Raw genomic sequence first — 18,966 nt, forward strand, 5'->3', positions numbered from 1 at the left:
TATTTTGTCTAAACAGAACTGCGACGTAACTATGGTTCGTGTAGGTCGTGTTCATTTTTTTGATTTGAAATTGAATGCCAAAATGAGAATTACGATGCCTTCATTCGTTTTTTGATTTAATACCGAAAGCAGAAAAATGAGAAAAACGGGTTTTTATTGTTTTTGAACACACACAAAAAAAGATAAGGACTTGTTTATTCATTTTCTGTTTTCATTTAATTATAGAAAGTGTAGCGATCAGAATCTGACAATATCAAATTTGTTGAATGCCCTAAAGTGTACAATATTTCCAATCTAACAAGTAGCCTAACCTAGAATGGGTGGTATGATGGCACAGCAAGTAGCACTGCTGGCCCACAGTAAGTGGGTGGTGCGAGAGGATGTGGGTTTGATCCCTGTGGTGATCAGTTGTGTTTTCTGTTATTACCTATAGAGGGCAGAAGTGTTCGGTAGGTACAGGAAGGATACGGAGGCAGCAAGGAAGCGGATTTAGCGGAGATACTAAAAAGCACATGGTTGTAAAAACCGAGCGTGAACATTAAACGAGGCTACGTGCCAGTTAACAAAATCATTCTCAGTGTGTTTATTGAGTAAACACAACAATCCCCATTCAGTCTGTGGGTAGCTTATATGTTCTCCCTGTGTCCAGTTAAAGAGGCTAAAAGAAACAATTATGTAACACATATGATGAAATTGGGCGCTGGTGGCCTGGGTCTCCTCTGGGTGCTCTGGTTTTCTCCCACAGTCCAGAGACATGCTGTTCTGTTTAACCCATAGTGTGTGTGAGTGACAGAGAGAGTGTGTGTGTTCCACTGAGGTATGGATGAGTGACCCATTGTAAGTAGTGTATCTAGCAGTGTAAGTCACCACGGTGAATAAGGTGTGTGGGCTGATAACACTACATAGAGTTCATTGGAAGTCACTTTGGAGAAAAATGTCTGCTGAATAAATAAATGTGAACTTCATGGTGCTTTTAAGACCTGCGCTTAATTAGTAATAAGATTTTTCAGAAGTAACACCTGAAAAATAAATCCTGCCAATTTTCTCAGTGGACATGTCATCCTGCCTTACTGTCACTCTATTGTTGCTTTTAAAAAGCACCTAGTGATCTGTATTAACTTATGATTAATAACTCAGAGCAAATCCAGCATGTTCAGTGAAGCCAGTGCTGGATTAAAATGAAGGCATTGTAATTCACATTTTGTTTTTCACTTTCAAATCAAAAAACGAATGAACGTAATGAACACAGACCAGTGACACAGTTGATATTTGGAAACTTACCCATATTTACATTTTTCATAGGTCTGTGGTCCTACTATACCCAGAAATTGTGAAGCCATTACTACTTACAATGGAATGTGCTTTCAGCTCAGTGAGACACTCAATCCCATTGGTGATGGACAACCTCCAAAACTCAACGGTCAGTAAAGAGTGACTGACAAAGTAAAACACAGTAAACATGCTGCCGAATGATGCATACACTTAAAAAAAAAATCTTGGATTCATTTAGGAATCTTACTAGGCAAACACTAACCCCTTTACTTCATGTGTAGAAGTTAATGGTTGTCAGAATAATGGTGTTTTAAGCAGATTTTTATGTTGGTTTCTTGTTCTAGCTTAAGAAAACGAGCACACTGCTTTAATATTATTTTTTATACTCATGAAACACTGTGGCGTGCAAGGCCGTGGGTTTGGATGGGGTGAAGAAGAACGCAGAGACAGTATTCATCCCAAATAGTTTATTAGAACATCAGCACACACAGCAATAATGCTCTCAGACTGAGGACCCCATTCCTTCTAGAACCCACACTTCTTGCTTAGCACCCCTAGGCTTTCCTCCAACACACTGGTACACATCATTTTCTCTAGAAGTGCCCCCAGTGGTTGCACACCCACATTTCACATTATTCCCCACAATGCAACTATTTACATTTAACAAGTTTCCCGCCTAAAACAGTAAAAAGGTTGTTACAGTACAGATTATACTTCAGATCTGTTGTATTGATTTGTAACTCCATTTTCTTACTCTCCTCATCTGTAGATTGTCCTATTAGTGGCACAGACATTGTGTTCTTAATAGATGGATCAGGCAGCGTAAGCACCAATGACTTTGGACGGATGAAGGAGTTTATGATAAAGCTGATCAAACAATTTAATCAGCGCAACAGTCAGGTAAATTTGTCTGGCATATCATTTAAACAAATGCTTCAAGAAAAAATAGATTACAAATGATGATCTAATTCTCTTAATTTATCAGTTTCTAAATGTTTTGGGGTTCAAACTCATAATAGAATGACTGTCACCTTATGATCTGGTTGATTCTGAAGAGGATATGAGACCTTTGGAAAAATGTTAACATTGGAAGGTTGTAATGTTTGCCAAGACATTGTTTAAGGATGCTTATTGTATAAGAGCACCATGCAGTTCAGATATATTTTTTGTAGAAATGAAGCATCTAAGTTGTTGATTGTATCTTGCACCTAGCTATTCTCATTTTCACTAGTGTTAAATGTTTTTCTTACTGACCCTCAGTGATATGACACTGCACAATGTCTTTCTTATGTTACAGTTTGCTGTAATGCAGTATTCTTCCACGTTTGAAATCCATATGGATTTCAGTGATTTCAAACGTCTTGGAAGCTTGTGGGAGAATCTGATAAATAGAATAAATCAACAAAGAGGATCGACCCACACTCCTACTGCGATTAGAAAAGTTGTGTAAGTCTGCACTGATTGAATTGAAATGGGTATTTTCACAGTGCTGTGAAATCATATGAACATTTAAATGACAGAAAGGGAATTTAAAAATGCCAGGAGAGTGATGCAGTGTCTGAGATGTTCAGGGGAGGGTTCATATCCATTTTGGTCTGAAATCCTAGAGTGTCCTCACTGTAATGTACACCTGTCATATAAAAGGGAAAGTGAAGTTTTATACACATACATACATACATACATATGTATCTATACACACACACACACACACACACATTGTCTGAATACACTTGTCCTGAGCAGAGTTGTGGTGAACCAGAACCTAACCTGGCAACACAAGGTGCAAGGCTGAGGGGAAGGGGATACACCCAGGACGGGACACCAATCCATTGCAAGGCACCCTACGCAGGACTCGAACCCCAGACCCGAAAGCAGGACCCAGCCAAACCTGCTGCACCACCACGCCCCCTAGTGAAGTTCTGAAGTTGTTTAAAATGTTATATATAAATACAATGAAGAGATGAATTTTCAGCCCTTTCCTGTCTTTTTGTAACAGAATGATTCTATGCCTCAATTCTTATTTTTTTTAATCCTCTGCAAATTTTTTTTTTTTTTTACATTTACAGCAGAGAACTGTTTGTGCCTAGTAGTGGATCCCGACCAAAAGCTGTCAAGGTCTTAGTGGTCATCACTGATGGACAGACTGTTGGAGACAGCACACCTATGTCAGTTGTTGTTCGAGAGGCTGAGGATAAAGGCATAATTCGTTACGCCATTGGGGTACAACATAAGTATTAATATTACTAACTGATTAAACATGAAATAAATGATGACAACATACAGTAAATGAAACATCGCATTAATTACACACAGTCAGAAACCGCTGTTCCCGACTGGGCTCACAGTGAGCCAGATCCTGGCCCGGCAGGGCAGGGTGCCATGGTGGAGGGGGACTGGACACGCCCAGGACAGGACACTGGTCCACCCCAAGGCAGCCCAAGTGGGACTCGAACCCCAGACCCCTCAGAGAGTGAAACCCAACCAAGCCCACTGCACCATCACACCCCCCTTGCAATAATTAATTGACTAAAAATAAAATCAACACACAGCTTCAAAGTGATAGAAGTTACAAGACATGTGTAAAAATATATATACAAGATATATGAAGTTTCCCTTGATATGATTTCATATGATTTTGTCTTTTTCATTTATTACTAAGTATCTTACTTTGTGTAGGAAAATCCTGTGAGTGATTTTCACACTGTTTTTCAAACAGAATATACCAATATATTAATTATCTCTTGTCCCTGCAGGTGGGCTCGGCGTTTCAACAACCGAACGCAAGACAGGAGCTGGAAACTATCGCCTCCAAACCCACGGACAGTCACCTGTTTCGAGTGGACAACTTCCAAGCTTTGGACGAACTAAGAGATACTCTACAGAAGAATATTTTTGCCATTGAGGGTACAGTTGTTCTATATTATGCATATTAGCGACTTTTTAACTGCTTGTCTCTTTAGCTCTTTTTCAGGCCCCACAGTCTTCATTTGATTTTCGTATTTTCATGTTTTAGGGTTATGCTGTGCAGGGATGTGCAGTGGCATGGTGGGTTTGGCCTGTGCCTGCTCTCTGGTGGGTCTGGGGTTCAAGTCCTGCCTGGGGTGCCTTGTGCCAGATTGGCATCCTGTCTGGAGTGTGCCCCCTCCCCCCCATGTGCTTCCGGGTTAGACCCCGGTTTGCCACAACCCCACTCGGCACAAGTGGCTTCAGACTGTTGTGTATGATGGTTACATTGCATAGCTCCTTTGAATCACTTAAGATTCAAAAAGAATTTTGAATGGTTAAGAATTTCAAGATTTATTTAACTTTGTATGGGGGGAAATATATATTAAATTAATAACAATCTCACTTTTCCACTTTCTTCAGGTACTCAAACTTCTGGTGCATCTTTTCACATGGAATTAGCCCAAGAGGGATTTAGCTCAGTTTTACTGCCCTCGGTACGCAACGTTACTCCAAAAATACATCACTTTCAATATTTTTAATGTTAATTTGGTATCTGTGACTGCTGAATATATTTCTTGAATACCTCCCATTCAGAAAGTGTTTATGTCCTTTAGGGAGACCTTCTGATGGGGACAGTGGGAGCTCTGGACTGGAGGGGAGGTTTCCAGAAAATCTCAGCACGAGGACCCACTTTTCATAACAGTAGCCAAATGGAAGCTAACAGTTATCTGGGTACGACACACCACTCTCATTTATGTTGATGTTGCGTATCGGCTTTTGCTCTGTAATTTAGTTGCTTCACTGAAAAACGAGTGTTACTGAAGTTGAACTGGAATTTGACAATTTTTGAAATGATTGCATGTGATCCTTTAATATGCAGAACAAGATAATATTCTGCTTCTCCTAGAGAGAAACATTATAAAAGTTCAGATAATGCAGCATCAGAGAAATAGTCATCACAACAGTGCCTTTGCCCAAAGGGTTAGGGTTAGTCTGCTCATATTAGGGAAAGTCTATCTGGGGACCATCACAAACCTTCTATCATTAATGCTTTATGTGCAAATGCCTGTGAAAAAGGACGTCTGTCTTTGTTTCAACCTTGTCCAAATCAAATCGGTTTGAGAGAATGTTATGTTGCTGTCTGATCTACAAATCCCATGGAAGACTCACATATTGAAAGGCTCACATGCAATGAAAACCACTCACGAAGCACGGTTTTCCAGAGGAAAACAAGGTGGCCAGTCCACTGACAATGAAATTAATGGATTAAGGATTCAGGACAGATGAATGAAAAAGCTTATTATCTCCATTTCCATTTATAGCACAGAGACATTGTCTACTCAATGACAAAATGCAGACATCGAATTCCCTTTTCACTCATAAAAAGTTTTTAGTTGTTTTTCTCTCTTTTAGGTTACTCCATGGCTGTTGCTAAGCTAAGAAACAAAAATATTGTTATTTTGGGAGCCCCACGGTATCAGCACAAAGGAGCGGTTGTTATATTTTCAGATCAAGCAGAGACGATGCTTGAGAGCAAGCAGGTTGGTCTTGTTTTGTATACTGTTAAGTGCATAATGGACACATCACTAAGTGTAATGTGCATTTTGCACATTTTTTTCTTGGTCACAAGACTTTCGTCTGGGTTCTCTGGTTCCGCCCGGTGTGTGCATGCATGTGTGTGTGAAAGAGAGAGAAAGAACTTCCCTTGTGATGGCCTGGTTTCCTGTCCAGGGTGCACACAATATCAAGGCCTTGTGTTCAGCATTCAAATGAAGCATATCCTGGAAATCTTCTTGGGTCTTCTTCTTCTGTGCAACAGCATTGTATCTATCAAGGGTTAATTATATGTTAAATTGTTGAGGTTTACAGTGCTGTATCACAAATTGCTTTTGGCTCCTCTCTAAAATTTTGAACATGTACTGTACTTTTGTATTTTATTTATTTTTAATTTACCCCGTATGCCTTCTCAACTAAAAAGCTATGTTTTTTAAGCATGATAATGTCATTTTCAAATAACTGGATTTTTAAATATACCTTACCTTTCAGATTGGTTCATATTTTGGGGCAGAGCTGTGCGCTGTGGACTTGGATTCAGACTCCTACGCAGATTTACTGCTTATTTCGGCTCCAATGTACACAGATGCACAGAGAGACAGCGAGGGAGAAGTCACCGTCTGTGCCTTCCGGATGAGGGTATAGGTTGATGTTCTTCTCATGAGCTGCAGCACTTGTAGTGTTACCTGTGTGCCTGTATCTCTTTTATCATAAGCTCAGTTTACTGAAAGTACTCTTTAAAGATTCATGTCTGTAAAATTCTCTGCAGTCCAAAGACATGTGTACACCTCAGCCCTTGGTGGGGGTGGCAGGAATGAGGGGCAGGTTTGGCACTTCTCTGGCTGCACTTGCTGACTTGGATGGCGATGGCATCACTGATGTGGCTGTAGGAGCCCCCATGGAGAACAATGGCCAGGGAAGCGTGTACATCTTCTCTGGAACGACAAGCGGAGTAAACCCTGTGTTCTCTCAGGTGAGAGAAGCAAAATGGAGCAACAGGAAGCAAAGCAGCATCAAAAAGTCAATGATAATACCATGTTGTTACTATGGTGATATTAAAGGCCTATGAGTTACTGTAGTATATGTAGTTTCTGATTTCTCTCACACCTTTTCCTTGTAACTCTTCTACCTCTGACTGTCGCTGCATCCCTCTGTCACTACCTGCAGAGAATCCAGGCTTCAAACGTTGAGTCAGGGCTTCGATATTTCGGCCAGTCAATCAGTGGATCTCTGGACCAGAGTGGAGACAGGCTGACAGACATTGCAGTGGGGTCGAGGGGAAAGGTCCTGCTGTTCAGGTACACATTACATTCAGAAGCTCTAGTAACACGGCCCTTGCTATAAGTTTTATGACTAAACAGTTTGATTGAAGGGGTGCACTGTATTCCTCAAACTTCTGTTCCTGATACAAGATACTGAAACACTAAGACTAAATAATGCAAGTGAAAATAATACTGGTGGTTAGAGCTGCTTCCTTTGGACCCATATGTTACAGGTTTCAATCCCACCTCTAGCTGTAGTACCCGTGACCCTTGAACAAAGTACTTATCTTAAGTTGCTCCAGTAAGAAACCTCTTTGAGGTCTCTGTATTCCTCCAACATAGCCGGACGCTGTGTGGACCCAGGACTCTCGATCGAGGTGGCTCTACAGGCCAAGGACATACAGGAGGTGGCGCACTCTTTTCCTCAAGAAACCACTTCTCCTGTACTCCAGGAGAACACAGGATTATGTAGGGCCAGCCAGGTGTATCCTAAGATAACCGGGTTACCAGGGGGCATGATAAGAGAAAAGGAGAGAGCCTTGTGGCAAGCCCCTACCTGAAGCCTGAATGCATTGGTGTGGGATTCTAATATATGCTTTCCCAGCGGTTGTCCATCGAACACAGTGATTTGTAACATCACTTCACAGTCCCGCATGGGAATGCCATGCAATTTTGCAAATGCAACGTCCACAAAGCAACTGGGAGCTCTGGAGTCTACAAACACATGCGTGACTATTTCACGAGCTTCCCCTCCCCAAGACAGGACAATAGGAACGTTTAGCTGTGAGGCTGGATGGAAATGGCCACTTCCCGAAGGCCACATTCTGGGAGCTCGTGTCAAGGGCTGCTTAGGGCAGGTCACTCGGAAGTGGCCGGAACAGCCGCAGTAGACACAAAGACCCGCTTGAAGGCATCGCTGTCTCTCAGTGGAGGTCAGGTGTTCTTGTCCAACCCACAATGGTGTCGTGGTGGCGAAGAGGTCAGGGTCTCATGCAGCCGGCTGGGGGCATTGCAGGTGCTCACATGCCAGGTTGTCCATAGCCATGGCATTCCTTATGTACTGGTCCAGGGTCCAGTCTTTGCCCTGGTAAGTGAGCTTAGCGTGCAGAACTGCAGGGCGTAGTTTAAGATGGACCGGTCACCCTACTGCAAGATGGCCCCGAACTGTGTGCTGAAGTATTTATACGAGGCAGGCGCGCTCTGCTTCCAAACCACTGTAGCCCAGTCAAGGGCAGGACCTGTGAGTAGTGACACCAAGTATGTTATCTGGCTGGTGTTGGTGCAGTAAACATGTGGCCGGCTTGAGAACACCAGCTCGCATTGAAGCAAAAACCCTTTACACGTCTCAGGGTTTCCATCATAGAGCTTGGGCATGGTTAGCCAGCATTCAGTCACTGGGATAGGGGCTGTGCCTGGTAAGGACGTGGGCTCTGGCACAGAAGCAGGCATTGTCTTGTTCCTTGGATCCTTTTTCTGTTGGAGCAGAGCTAAGAACTCCTCCAGGGAACCGATCAGTTGTTTCAGCATCTGCTAATGGGATCCGAGGCCTGCTCTGTGGGCAAAGACAACCTGCAGCAGTGGTTCGATCTTTGTTGGGTCCATGTCGCTGGGGGAATCTTCAGTCATGGAGAACGGAGGAGGCAGAGGAGGCTGGACCCAAGTGCAGGATCATTTATTTAGAACCAAGGGATCAGACGTGTTCTCGTTGTTGGGGATGGGTGAAAAGTGGGTCAATCAGCAGTCAGGGTGAGAGCGAAGATCCATAGTTGAAGTTGGGAGGCAAGGCGAATAATCAGGAGCTAGGGAATGAAGAACAGGATACGAGGACGAAGGGGAACAGGACATGGAATGCAATGAGTATCGTTGGCGCAGAGGGGACGGTTGTCTCAATGAGATTCTGCAACTAAAAAGAGGCTGAGAGGTGTTATTGTAGCCGAGTGCTCCGATTAATGCCAGGTGCTTAATTGGAGCCAGGTGCTGCTGGTTGAGGTGTGTTTGTGGTCGTGACATTGGGAATGTTCCATGTGTTATAATATGTTTGTTTGTTTGTTTTTTATATGATTCATTGTTCATAACAGGTCCAGACCGGTGGTTTCTGTTGCAGTCACCATGTCTTTCAACCCATCCAAAATTCCCACCGACATCAAGGATTGTTCCAAAGACCTTTCTAATACTGCAACTGTCTGTTTCACCATGACGAGTCGTACGAAAGAGTATCAAGGTGCATATGTATTAAATGTGAATGTCAGTTGGTTCAAGAAAGATTTTTGCTGGCCCAAAATTTCGTTTGTACAAGAACTGACAAATTACTGCAGAGATATTGACAGATGTACACTTGAGTGACATTTAATCGTTCTCAGGAAACATGTTCATTTGACTTTCCTCGTGGGTACATCTTCTCTTTCTTGCATATAGGTGATCTGGAAGCAAGCGTGAATTACACTCTGACTGTGGATGCGACTCGAAATGTTGCACGGTCTCGAGCCAGTTTCGCTCCTCAAAAACAATTCTTGAATAAAGTTGTTACCATTAAAGGGGAAAAGCAGAATCATTGTGAAAACCATCAGTTTTCTATTGTAGTAAGTACAAAAAATACTACAGACATTAATTCATATTTTCTTCAACAACCTGAAGGAAATGTTTGAAAAATGCATTTGGGGGTTACCAGTGTTTAGAGAGAATGTATGTATGTCGTCTGGAAAATATTTTCTCAATTATTAAATAGTACAGAAATATCTGGATCTCTTGGTTGTGTTCATTACAGTTGGTCCCTGACTTACAAACTTAAATGGGACTAAGAGGTGGTTTGTTCCTCGACAAGTTGGATCGTAGAATGTGACATGGAATAGCCTGGGGGGATCATTATCAGTTATATAATTCTGTTCCAATCTAAATTAGCATGCAACTATTGGTGTAATATTTACTGGTAAAAACAATGTTATTTGACTAATTGGATGTGCTTTAAGAATCGCATGTCTGCATGCATGACAGTATTGTCTTTCAGACAGGAACACAAACCATGCTGGCAAACAGCCTTGTGCAAGCTCCTGCACATTCTGATTTTACTGGCTCAGAATTTATGGTCTGCTGTAAATGAGAGAGAGCAACATTAAACCGTAACCAGACCTGTAGCAGGGTGCTGACAAATTGAAAACTGAACTTTAAAGGGCTTATTATATGTGTACTGTCTGTTGGCAGATTGTGTGAAGTTTTGGTTCGTAATTTGAATTGTTTGTAATAGAGGAAAGTTAATTACTCAAATGTTCATAAGTAGGGGGACCCATTGTATAAACACAGATTGTCACTGCGTGTGAAGAGCGCTCTATAAAAAATAAAATTAATAGCAATAATAATAATTCCATTCAAGATGGTGTTTTGTTTAAAACCTCTAATCTGTATATATCTATTTTGTCACAGTACACCTAGAAAAATAAAATTTACAGTCCTTATGCCCAAGTGACATGTGTTCTCCTGTATTATGTGCCAGGCCTGCCCAGAAGATGCTCTGAATCCTCTGATAAATGAGTTAAGGTTGAGTTTTGTAGACAGCACCCATCCAGGAGGCCAACTTGCTCCAGTCTTGGATCCACTTTCACGAAGAATCACAAATCACCCAGTGAGTTTTCACATCACTATGGATACAGTTTTATGTTACATTTGATCTTTAGTTACTTACGAATTTTGTTACTTCTTCACTGTGTAAATAAACTGCTCTATCATCACTGTCAGTTAGATTTTGTGGTGGACTGTGGAGCAGACAGCAAGTGTACTGATGATCTCAGAGTGGATTTCAATTTCTCAGGGTGAGAAAATTACTGCCATGTAAAACTTTTTCCACAGTTTATGACCAGACATAATGAATACTGTTGATACTGCATTTCTACAAAATAATACTTTGGATAAATATGAGGAATAGTTGTATAAAGCTGTACTTTCTCCCTACTTTTTTCTCCCAGAGTGTCTGAGGTACAGGTTGGCATAGCGCTGGTATTGAACGTGTCGGTATCAGTGGAGAACAGAGGGGAAAACTCATACAACAGTCATGTCATTTTCACCTACCCAGCAGGACTGTCATTTCGAAGAGTTACTGTGGTACAGGTGAGGGAGAGCAATTCAGCCATTGGTGTGTTTATGTGTGGTGGGGTAACACTAGACAGAGTTCATAGGAAGTCGTTTTGGAGAAAAAAATAGCGTCTGTAAAGTAAAATTAATGTAAATGTGAAGTGTTTAATACTCACCGAGCTGCTGCAACAGAAACCCAGTGCAGCCAATATGTACCATCGTTAACAATGAAGTGTAAAGACTTCCATTCTTCTTTCAGGATCCTTTGAGGAGTGCAAGAGTTCAGTGCACTGCTGTGGACAGTTTAGAAGCCACTGTATTGGGGATCAGCACCTGCCACATCAACAGGCCCATTTTCAGGAGCGGATCCCAGGTTAGTTCTCAGTTTGTGGTTCATTGAGTCAACAAGTCAACGTCCACTTTTATGTTCAGTAATAAAATAAAACAGTGACTTAAAAATAATGTGTATATTTCTAATTTGAAGACAGTTTGTAAGCCTGCATTAACTGTGACCCACCAGGTCCAGAGTTAAGAACACCTGGTGTTAGCTGTTCTTCAAAATATAAGAGCACATTTCCCATTTTTCTCTCCATCTCTTTTTCCTGTTATTTAGCACAATATTTTGCAAACTGGTGAGAACTGTAAAAGATTACTGTTCTAGAAAGTGTCAGGTTTTCAGTGTCTATCATTTTAAAGGTACATAATTTTGCACCCATGGTTGTCTGATCAGCCACTGTCATGGCCTGGAAAGAGCGAAATGTTGAAAAGCTGGTTAAGGGCATTATTACGTGAAATTTGAGCACCTGTTCACAATTTCCACCTGTACTTTCTGTACTTTCTCTGTAATATGGATTAGTAGGTGACATCGTGGCCGAGGAACTTTTTACAAGGTCCAGTGTTTCAGTCCCAGTTGGGGCTCTGTAGTACCCTGCAGAGAGGTATATGTGGTGTGTAGTACAGTTAATAGATATCGTGAGGGACAGAATGAGAAGAAGACCGGGAGGTAGAACGTGAGGAAATCACACAGGGTTGCGATTTTTAAGTTAATATAGCAGTAAAAAGAAAGTAAGAATGCCAACATGGTGTTTATTTCAAATGTTGAACAGAGAGAAAGCCACTGTAAGAAGTTTATTGGCTCATAAAGTTAACACTTGTTTTGCATTTCATGCAAACTGTTGAGTTTTGTCATTATTCTGAATGTCTTCCTACTTGTCTTAGGTTTTCTTCATTCTATCTTTTGGGATAGATGGAAACAGTAATTTTGACCGAACTGTGACGTTTACTGCTAATGCTTCAAGGTAACAGGACATCTGTGTCTCCACCTAATGTTTGTCATAAATTTCATCTCCTTTGTGAATCTCTCTATTTGAAAACATGTGGGAGTGAGACATCAAAATCATGTGACAATGTCATATTATATTATCACGTTATTTGGATGCTTATCAGTAACTTACTGTCATGTATATGATTTTTTCCTGCGGCCAAATGCATAGTACATAATTGTATTTCTTTAATGTTGTGACTTTTAGCGGAAACGAACTGCACACGTTGAGGGAAAATTACCGGACCAGACAGCTTGGTGTAAAATACAGCATTTTTGCTGTTGTCAGAAGGTTTGCATTTTCTGATCACTTCTATAATTGTTTTGTGGTCCAGAGATTATGCAGTTTAGACTTTTTTCTTTTAAAAATTGTTTTTTTTCATGAAATTACAGTTTAAATGTCAGTGCCACGGTAGATCCACAAAAGTAGATTGACAGTGTAAGTCATTTTCAGTTGTCCTTCTGTTAGACCACTGATCATATTTTTTCTGTTTTAAATCCATGAAGCTCAGAGGAATCAACCAGTTACATAAACTTCACTGCTGGAAAAAATGATCTGAAGAAGCCTGTTTTGCAGTCATTTGAGGTATTTTTTCCATCATCTTGCACTGCTCTTAATTACATTGCTACTGGTTCTGTATGTGAACAGTTGAGATCAGACTCATTTGAACTGGATGAAGGATGACTTTCTGCAGAATCCCAGAGTGTTTGGAAACAGTACAGATGTTTCATAAATTTCACAGAAGATGTTGCAGCATACAGTGTTTGGTAATTTTTAGTGTGTTATGTGGTGACATCAAAAGTACCACTTAATTTACTTTTGACTGAAACCTAAAGCAAGAAACAAGTACAGCATAAAGAAATGTGAACATAAAACAGAAAAAAAAAAGACTTAATTCACATTTTATTAAATAAAAGAAGAACTGGCTCATGAACTGGCTGATTGCTTGCTGTGACTCCTTTGGACTCTAACAATAGTTGAGCAAAAAGTTAAGAGAAATGAGGTCTGTTTTTTCTTGTTTTTTAAGGTTGTTAATTATATAAGAGATTTCAATGCAACAATTACTATAAAGGTCCCAATTAAACTGGGAGAAAAAGACATCTGGACCAATAAAAACAGCATTCAGGTGAGTCTGGAATTGGGCACCACACTACAGGCACAACCAGCGCAGGTACCAGCCTTTACTAAACACAGTGCAACGCTGTATAACATGGTAAATGCATGACATATTCATGCAGATTATTATTCTTTATGCAGTTATCTTCCGTATAAAACAGAGTGTAAAATGTGTATTTTCTGTTGATGAAAAACTATTCTGTAGATTATGGGATGTAAGGCACAAAAAGATGAGAACCCTGCCTTTACCGATTTTGTGGAGAAATTGAGGAAAACTCCTAATGTGGTGAGCAAACATTTCTTATACATTACATTTCTTCTATATTTATTCATTAGATTAATCACCTTTAATGCCCACGTGGGCAGCGACAGTGATACCTGGAGGGGCGTGATTGGGAGGAACGGCCTCCCTGATCTGAACCCGAGCGGTGAGTTGTTATTGGATTTCTGTGCTAGTCGCGGTTTATCCATAACGAACACCATGTTCATGCATAAGGGTGTCCATCAGTGCACTTAGCACCAGGACACCCTTGGACGGAGGTCGATGATCGACTTTGTAGTCATTTCTTCTGACCTTCGGCCATATGTCTTGGACACTCGGGTGAAGAGAGGGGCTGAGCTGTCAACTGATCACCACCTGGTGGTGAGTTGGATTCGATGGCGGGGGAAAAAGCTGGACAGACCTGGCAGGTCGCATAGTGAGGGTCTGCTGGGAACGTTCGGCGGAGGCCCCTGTCAGAGAGGTCTTCAACTCCCACCTCCGACAGAGCTTCAACCAGGTCCCGAGGGAGACTAGGGACATTGAGTCTGAATGGACTATGTTCCGCGCCTCCATTGTCGGGGCGGCGGTTCGGAGCTGCGGCCATAAGGTCTCCGGCGCCTGTCGCGGCGGCAATCCCCGAACACGGTGGTGGACACCGGAAGTAAGGGATGCCGTCAAGCTGAAAAAGGAGTTCTGTTGGGCCTGGCTGGCTCATGGGACTCCTGAAGCAGCTGACAGGTACCGACGGGCCAAACGGAGTGCGGCTCTGGCAGTCGCCGCGGCAAAAACTCGGGCCTGGGAGGAGTTCGGTGAGGCCATGGAGGAAGACTTTCGGTCGGCCTCAAAGAGATTCTGGCAAACCGTCCGACGACTCAGAGGGGGGAAGCGGTGTTCCACGAACACTGTTTACAGTGGAAGTGGTGCGCTGCTGACCTCAGCTGAGGATGTCCTCGGGCGGTGGAAGGAGTACTTTGAGGATCTCCTCAATCCCTCCGACACGCCTTCCGTAGAGGAAGCTGAGGCTGGGGACTTGGAGGGGGACTCGTCCATTACCCTGGCTGAAGTTGCTGAGGTAGTCAAAAAACTCCTCGGTGGCAAGGCTCCGGGGGTGGATGAGATCCGCCCCGAGTTTCTCAAGTCTCTGGATGTTGTGGGGCTGTCTTGGCTGACACGCCTCTGCAGCATCGCGTGGAGTTCGGGAACGGTGCCTCTGGACTGGCAGACTGGGGTGGTGGTCCCTCTTTTTAAGAAGGGGGACCGGAGATTGTGTTCCAACTACAGGGGGATCACACTCCTTAGCCTCCCTGGGAAAGTCTGTGCCAGGGTACTGGAGAGGAGAATCCGACCAATAGTCGAACCTCGGATTCAGGAGGAGCAATGCGGTTTTCGCCCTGGCCGTGGAACACTGGACCAGCTCTATACCCTCACTAGGGTGCTGGAGGGTTCGTGGGAGTTTGCCCAACCAGTCCATATGTGTTTTGTGGACCTGGAGAAGGCATTCGACCGTGTCCCTCGTGGCATCCTGTGGGGGGTACTTCGGGATTATGGGGTTCGGGGCTCGCTGCTACGGGCTGTTCGTTCCCTGTATGACCGGAGCAGGAGCTTGGTTCGCATTGCCGGCAGTAAGTCAGACCTGTTCCCGGTGCATGTTGGACTCCGCCAGGACTGCCCTTTGTCACCGATTCTGTTCATTATCTTTATGGACAGAATTTCTAGGCGCAGTCAGGGAACGGAGGGTGTCTGTTTTGGTGGCCGCGAGATCTCGTCTCTGCTTTTTGCGGACGATGTGGTCCTGTTGGCTTCATCAAGTCAAGACTTGCAGCGTGCACTGGGGAGGTTTGCAGCCGAGTGCGAAGCGGCGGGGATGAGAATCAGCACCTCCAAATCCGAGGCCATGGTTCTCAGTCGGAAAAAGGTGGATTGCCCCCTCCGGGTTAGGGGGGAGTTGCTCCCTCAAGTGGAGGAGTTTAAGTATCTCGGGGTCTTGTTCACGAGTGAGGGAAAAATGGAGCGGCAGGTTGACAGACGGATCGGTGCGGCGTCCGCAGTAATGCGGTCATTGTACCGGTCTGTTGTGGTGAAGAAGGAGCTGAGTTGTACATTGAAGCTCTCAATTTACCGGTCGATCTACGTTCCTACCCTCGCCTATGGTCATGAACTCTGGATCATGACCGAAAGAATGAGATCGCGGATACAAGCGGCAGAAATGAGCTTCCTCCGCAGAGTGGCTGGGCGCACCCTTAGGGATAGGGTGAGGAGCTCAGTCACCCGGGAGGAGCTCGGAGTAGAGCCGCTGCTCCTCCGCATCGAGAGGAGCCAGTTGAGGTGGCTCGGGCATCTGTTCCGGATGCCTCCTGGACGCCTCCCTGGGGAGGTGTTCCGGGCTTGTCCCACTGGGAGGAGGCCTCGGGGCAGACCCAGGACACGTTGGAGAGACTATGTCTCCCGGCTGGCCTGGGAACGTCTTGGGGTTCCCCCAGAGGAGCTGGAGGAGGTGTGCGGGGAGAGGGAAGTCTGGAGGGCTCTGCTCGGACTGCTGCCCCCGCGACCCGGCCCCGGATAAAAGCGGAGAAAGATGGATGGATGGATGGATGGATAATCACCGAATAATTATTTCGAGTGGTGTCTCATGTCGATCACAAGCCTGTGAACGTCAAGCATAGTTACTGACAAAGTAAAATTTGTTCACACTGTGTGTCAAAATACCCCGAAGCACAAAGAAAGAAAGCTGACTTGTGTTGGCTCCTCCTTAGATTAATGTCATGTATAAAACGGTTCCTGTCTGACTTGTTCTCCCTTAGGACTGTACAGTTGCAGTGTGCAGAGTACTACGGTGTGAGGTGTTTTTGAGAAAAGATGAAACCATGTTTTACAATGTTTCCGGTGAAGTTACTTCAGGCTGGATTGAACAGGTAATGGGGTGTTCAACCGTGGTGAAACTCTATTTTATCTTTATAACCGCAGTTTTAGTCCCAGTACCTTCCTCAACGGTACTACACCTGGAGGTGAGATTTGAACTGGAAACCTTCAGGTTCAAAGGCAGGACCTCTACAAACTAACCTGCCAGCCACCCATATTTTGTGATGTACATGAAGTGCATTTACATTTATTTTATATTAAAGGATAAGTTACAGTTGAGCAGGTAACATTGTTAACCCACTACTTGTGTGTGGAGGCCTTTGGCGGGGGGGTATTTTCTCCATGTGTTTTGGTGTGTGTCCACTGTGTACTTGATTGAGACTCTGTGAGTCAGAGTATCTGATCATGAAATGACCAGTCAGTAAGTGTTATATGAATAAATTGCCCTCTTTCTTCTTGCCCAGACTCAGCTATCAACTGTACGTTTGGTCAGTAGCTCAAGTATGGATTTTGACAAAAACCAGTTTATTTATTTTTCCTCGAGTCCCCAAAGCAGCATTCCAGTCACTGAGGTAATAACATCATACTGTGAATGTGGTGTTAGTTGTCAATATAAAAGTCATTAAAACGCACATAGTGTAATTATTCATGTATCAAGTTTCTATAGGAAGTCCTGTAGGACATAGGATGTTGATACAGAGACTATCGAGCAGGTGAAGCACAAGAGAAAAATAAAAGAAACCCACAACAGTGCAGTGCTTTGTCAAATATAAAGAAGACACGGCCAAAACAGTATAATTTTGTAAAACTATGTTAAAAGTGGTGTTCTGATGTGTTACTTAATAATTTTCACCACTGCACTCATAGTAATAAATTATCTTTGTAAAAGTTTCATTTTGTTAAATTATTGTTGTCATTAATGTTTATCATAAGCAGAGCTTGTGTTTACCTGTAGCATGGTAATTCATGTTAGATTATCATCATATTACTGCTTCTCCGGAACCTTTCAAGTTCTTATTTATATTTTAATCTTGATTAATTCCAACAATACTAGTATTAATATTGTTTAATTTACTGTAAGTGTCATAACAGCATCATCTAAAAAATTATAGCAACATTTTTTATTTACTGAAATTTCTATAAAGTTAAAAATTTAAAAGTTCGCATGATCTTATTTTCCTCGTTGCAGATTAGGACACGTGTGGAGATGTCCAGTGAGCCGAACTTCACCAAGGAAATCATAGGAGGCGCATTTGGGGCTTTGCTATTGCTGGCTTTGATCGCGGGTGGACTCTACAAGGTGAACATATTACCATTTATTCTGGTGATCTTACCATTTCATACCTCCCTTGGTCATGGTCTGACACACTGCCTTGTCTTCACCACACCTGTGAGAATATAACTGTTTTCTTTCCTCTTTCTCAGGCAGGATTTTTTAAGAGCAAATATAACCAGATGGTTCAAGAAGCTGGAGAAGAAACAGATGGAGGTGAAGCGGAAAATGCAAGTGCCCCCCCAGCTACTGAATAGACAACGAGGAAACAAAACAGCAGGAGAATAGCAAATGGCTAAATATATTCTCTTGCTTAAAGTGCTTTTTTTATTTTGGAAACCAAAAAGGTGAAATTTACTATTTCAACATGTTTTTGTATGAACATTATGTGTGACAGGTACAAAAATATGCTTTTTTTGCTTCATTCTTGATCTCAGCATTAGCTTGTTCCAGTAAGTGCTATAATGTACAAAAGGATGGTTATAGATCAATTTATAAATACCACTGAAGTCCTTATTTAGTATCTGCTGTATTTCTATAAACGGGGGTTGTGGTGGCGCAGTGGGTTGGACTGGGCTCTGCTCTCCAGTGGGTCTGGGGTTCAAGTCCCGCTTGGGGTGCCCTGCGACGGACTGGCATCCTGTCCTGGGTGTGTCCCCTCCCTCTCCGGCCTTATGCCCTGTGTTGCCGGATAGGCTCCGTGACCCTGTATGGGGCAAGTGGTTCTGAAAATGTGTGTGTGTGAGAGATTATTTTCTCCTTTTGATGGTACATATATTTACATACTGATTTACATTCATTGAGAAATGGATACGGGTTGGAGGCTGTTATCTTCTTTATTTAAAACAGTCTCTCTTAAACCCAGCTGCGAATTTCCTCATGTTTCTGCAACCCAATAAGATGTAATCATATAGTTGCATTGGATAGTTGTGCAGCTAAAGCGCCAATATAGAAGTCCTAGCGATGAAATTTAAGTTGTAAATACAGTAATTTTTTTGAGCTTGCAAAAACTAATAAAGCACTTTAAAGAAATAAGTT

General features: G+C 42.8%; 1 protein-coding gene across 1 annotated transcript; it reads left to right on the plus strand.

The window, feature by feature from the left end:
• The first annotated feature begins 1,356 nt into the window (after positions 1-1,356).
• LOC114909217 (integrin alpha-M-like) lies at positions 1,357-18,185 on the plus strand. The gene is made up of 26 exons (XM_029246951.1): positions 1,357-1,420; positions 2,042-2,172; positions 2,570-2,718; positions 3,339-3,492; positions 4,026-4,176; positions 4,639-4,712; positions 4,833-4,950; positions 5,632-5,759; positions 6,265-6,411; positions 6,542-6,745; positions 6,940-7,070; positions 9,113-9,255; positions 9,450-9,613; positions 10,522-10,650; positions 10,764-10,837; positions 10,991-11,132; positions 11,356-11,469; positions 12,315-12,394; positions 12,626-12,709; positions 12,925-13,003; positions 13,446-13,544; positions 13,740-13,820; positions 16,598-16,708; positions 17,120-17,227; positions 17,845-17,955; positions 18,081-18,185. Exons 1-26 carry the CDS (start codon positions 1,357-1,359, stop codon positions 18,183-18,185), a joined length of 3,075 nt encoding a protein of 1,024 aa, XP_029102784.1.
• The last annotated feature ends 781 nt before the right edge of the window (positions 18,186-18,966 follow it).

Source organism: Scleropages formosus, chromosome 20 (genome assembly GCF_900964775.1).
Source record: "Scleropages formosus chromosome 20, fSclFor1.1, whole genome shotgun sequence".
NCBI classification, from domain to species: Eukaryota; Metazoa; Chordata; class Actinopteri; order Osteoglossiformes; family Osteoglossidae; genus Scleropages; species Scleropages formosus.

Excerpts from the sequence above, each read along its gene's own strand:
- LOC114909217 (XM_029246951.1), top strand. The coding sequence starts at position 1,357 with ATGTGCTTTCAGCTCAGTGAGACACTCAATCCCATTGGTGATGGACAA. Across the intron at positions 1,421-2,041 it reads ACAACCTCCAAAACTCAACG|ATTGTCCTATTAGTGGCACA; the intron begins GTCAGTAAAGAG and ends CCTCATCTGTAG. Across the intron at positions 6,412-6,541 it reads TCTGTGCCTTCCGGATGAGG|TCCAAAGACATGTGTACACC; the intron begins GTATAGGTTGAT and ends AATTCTCTGCAG.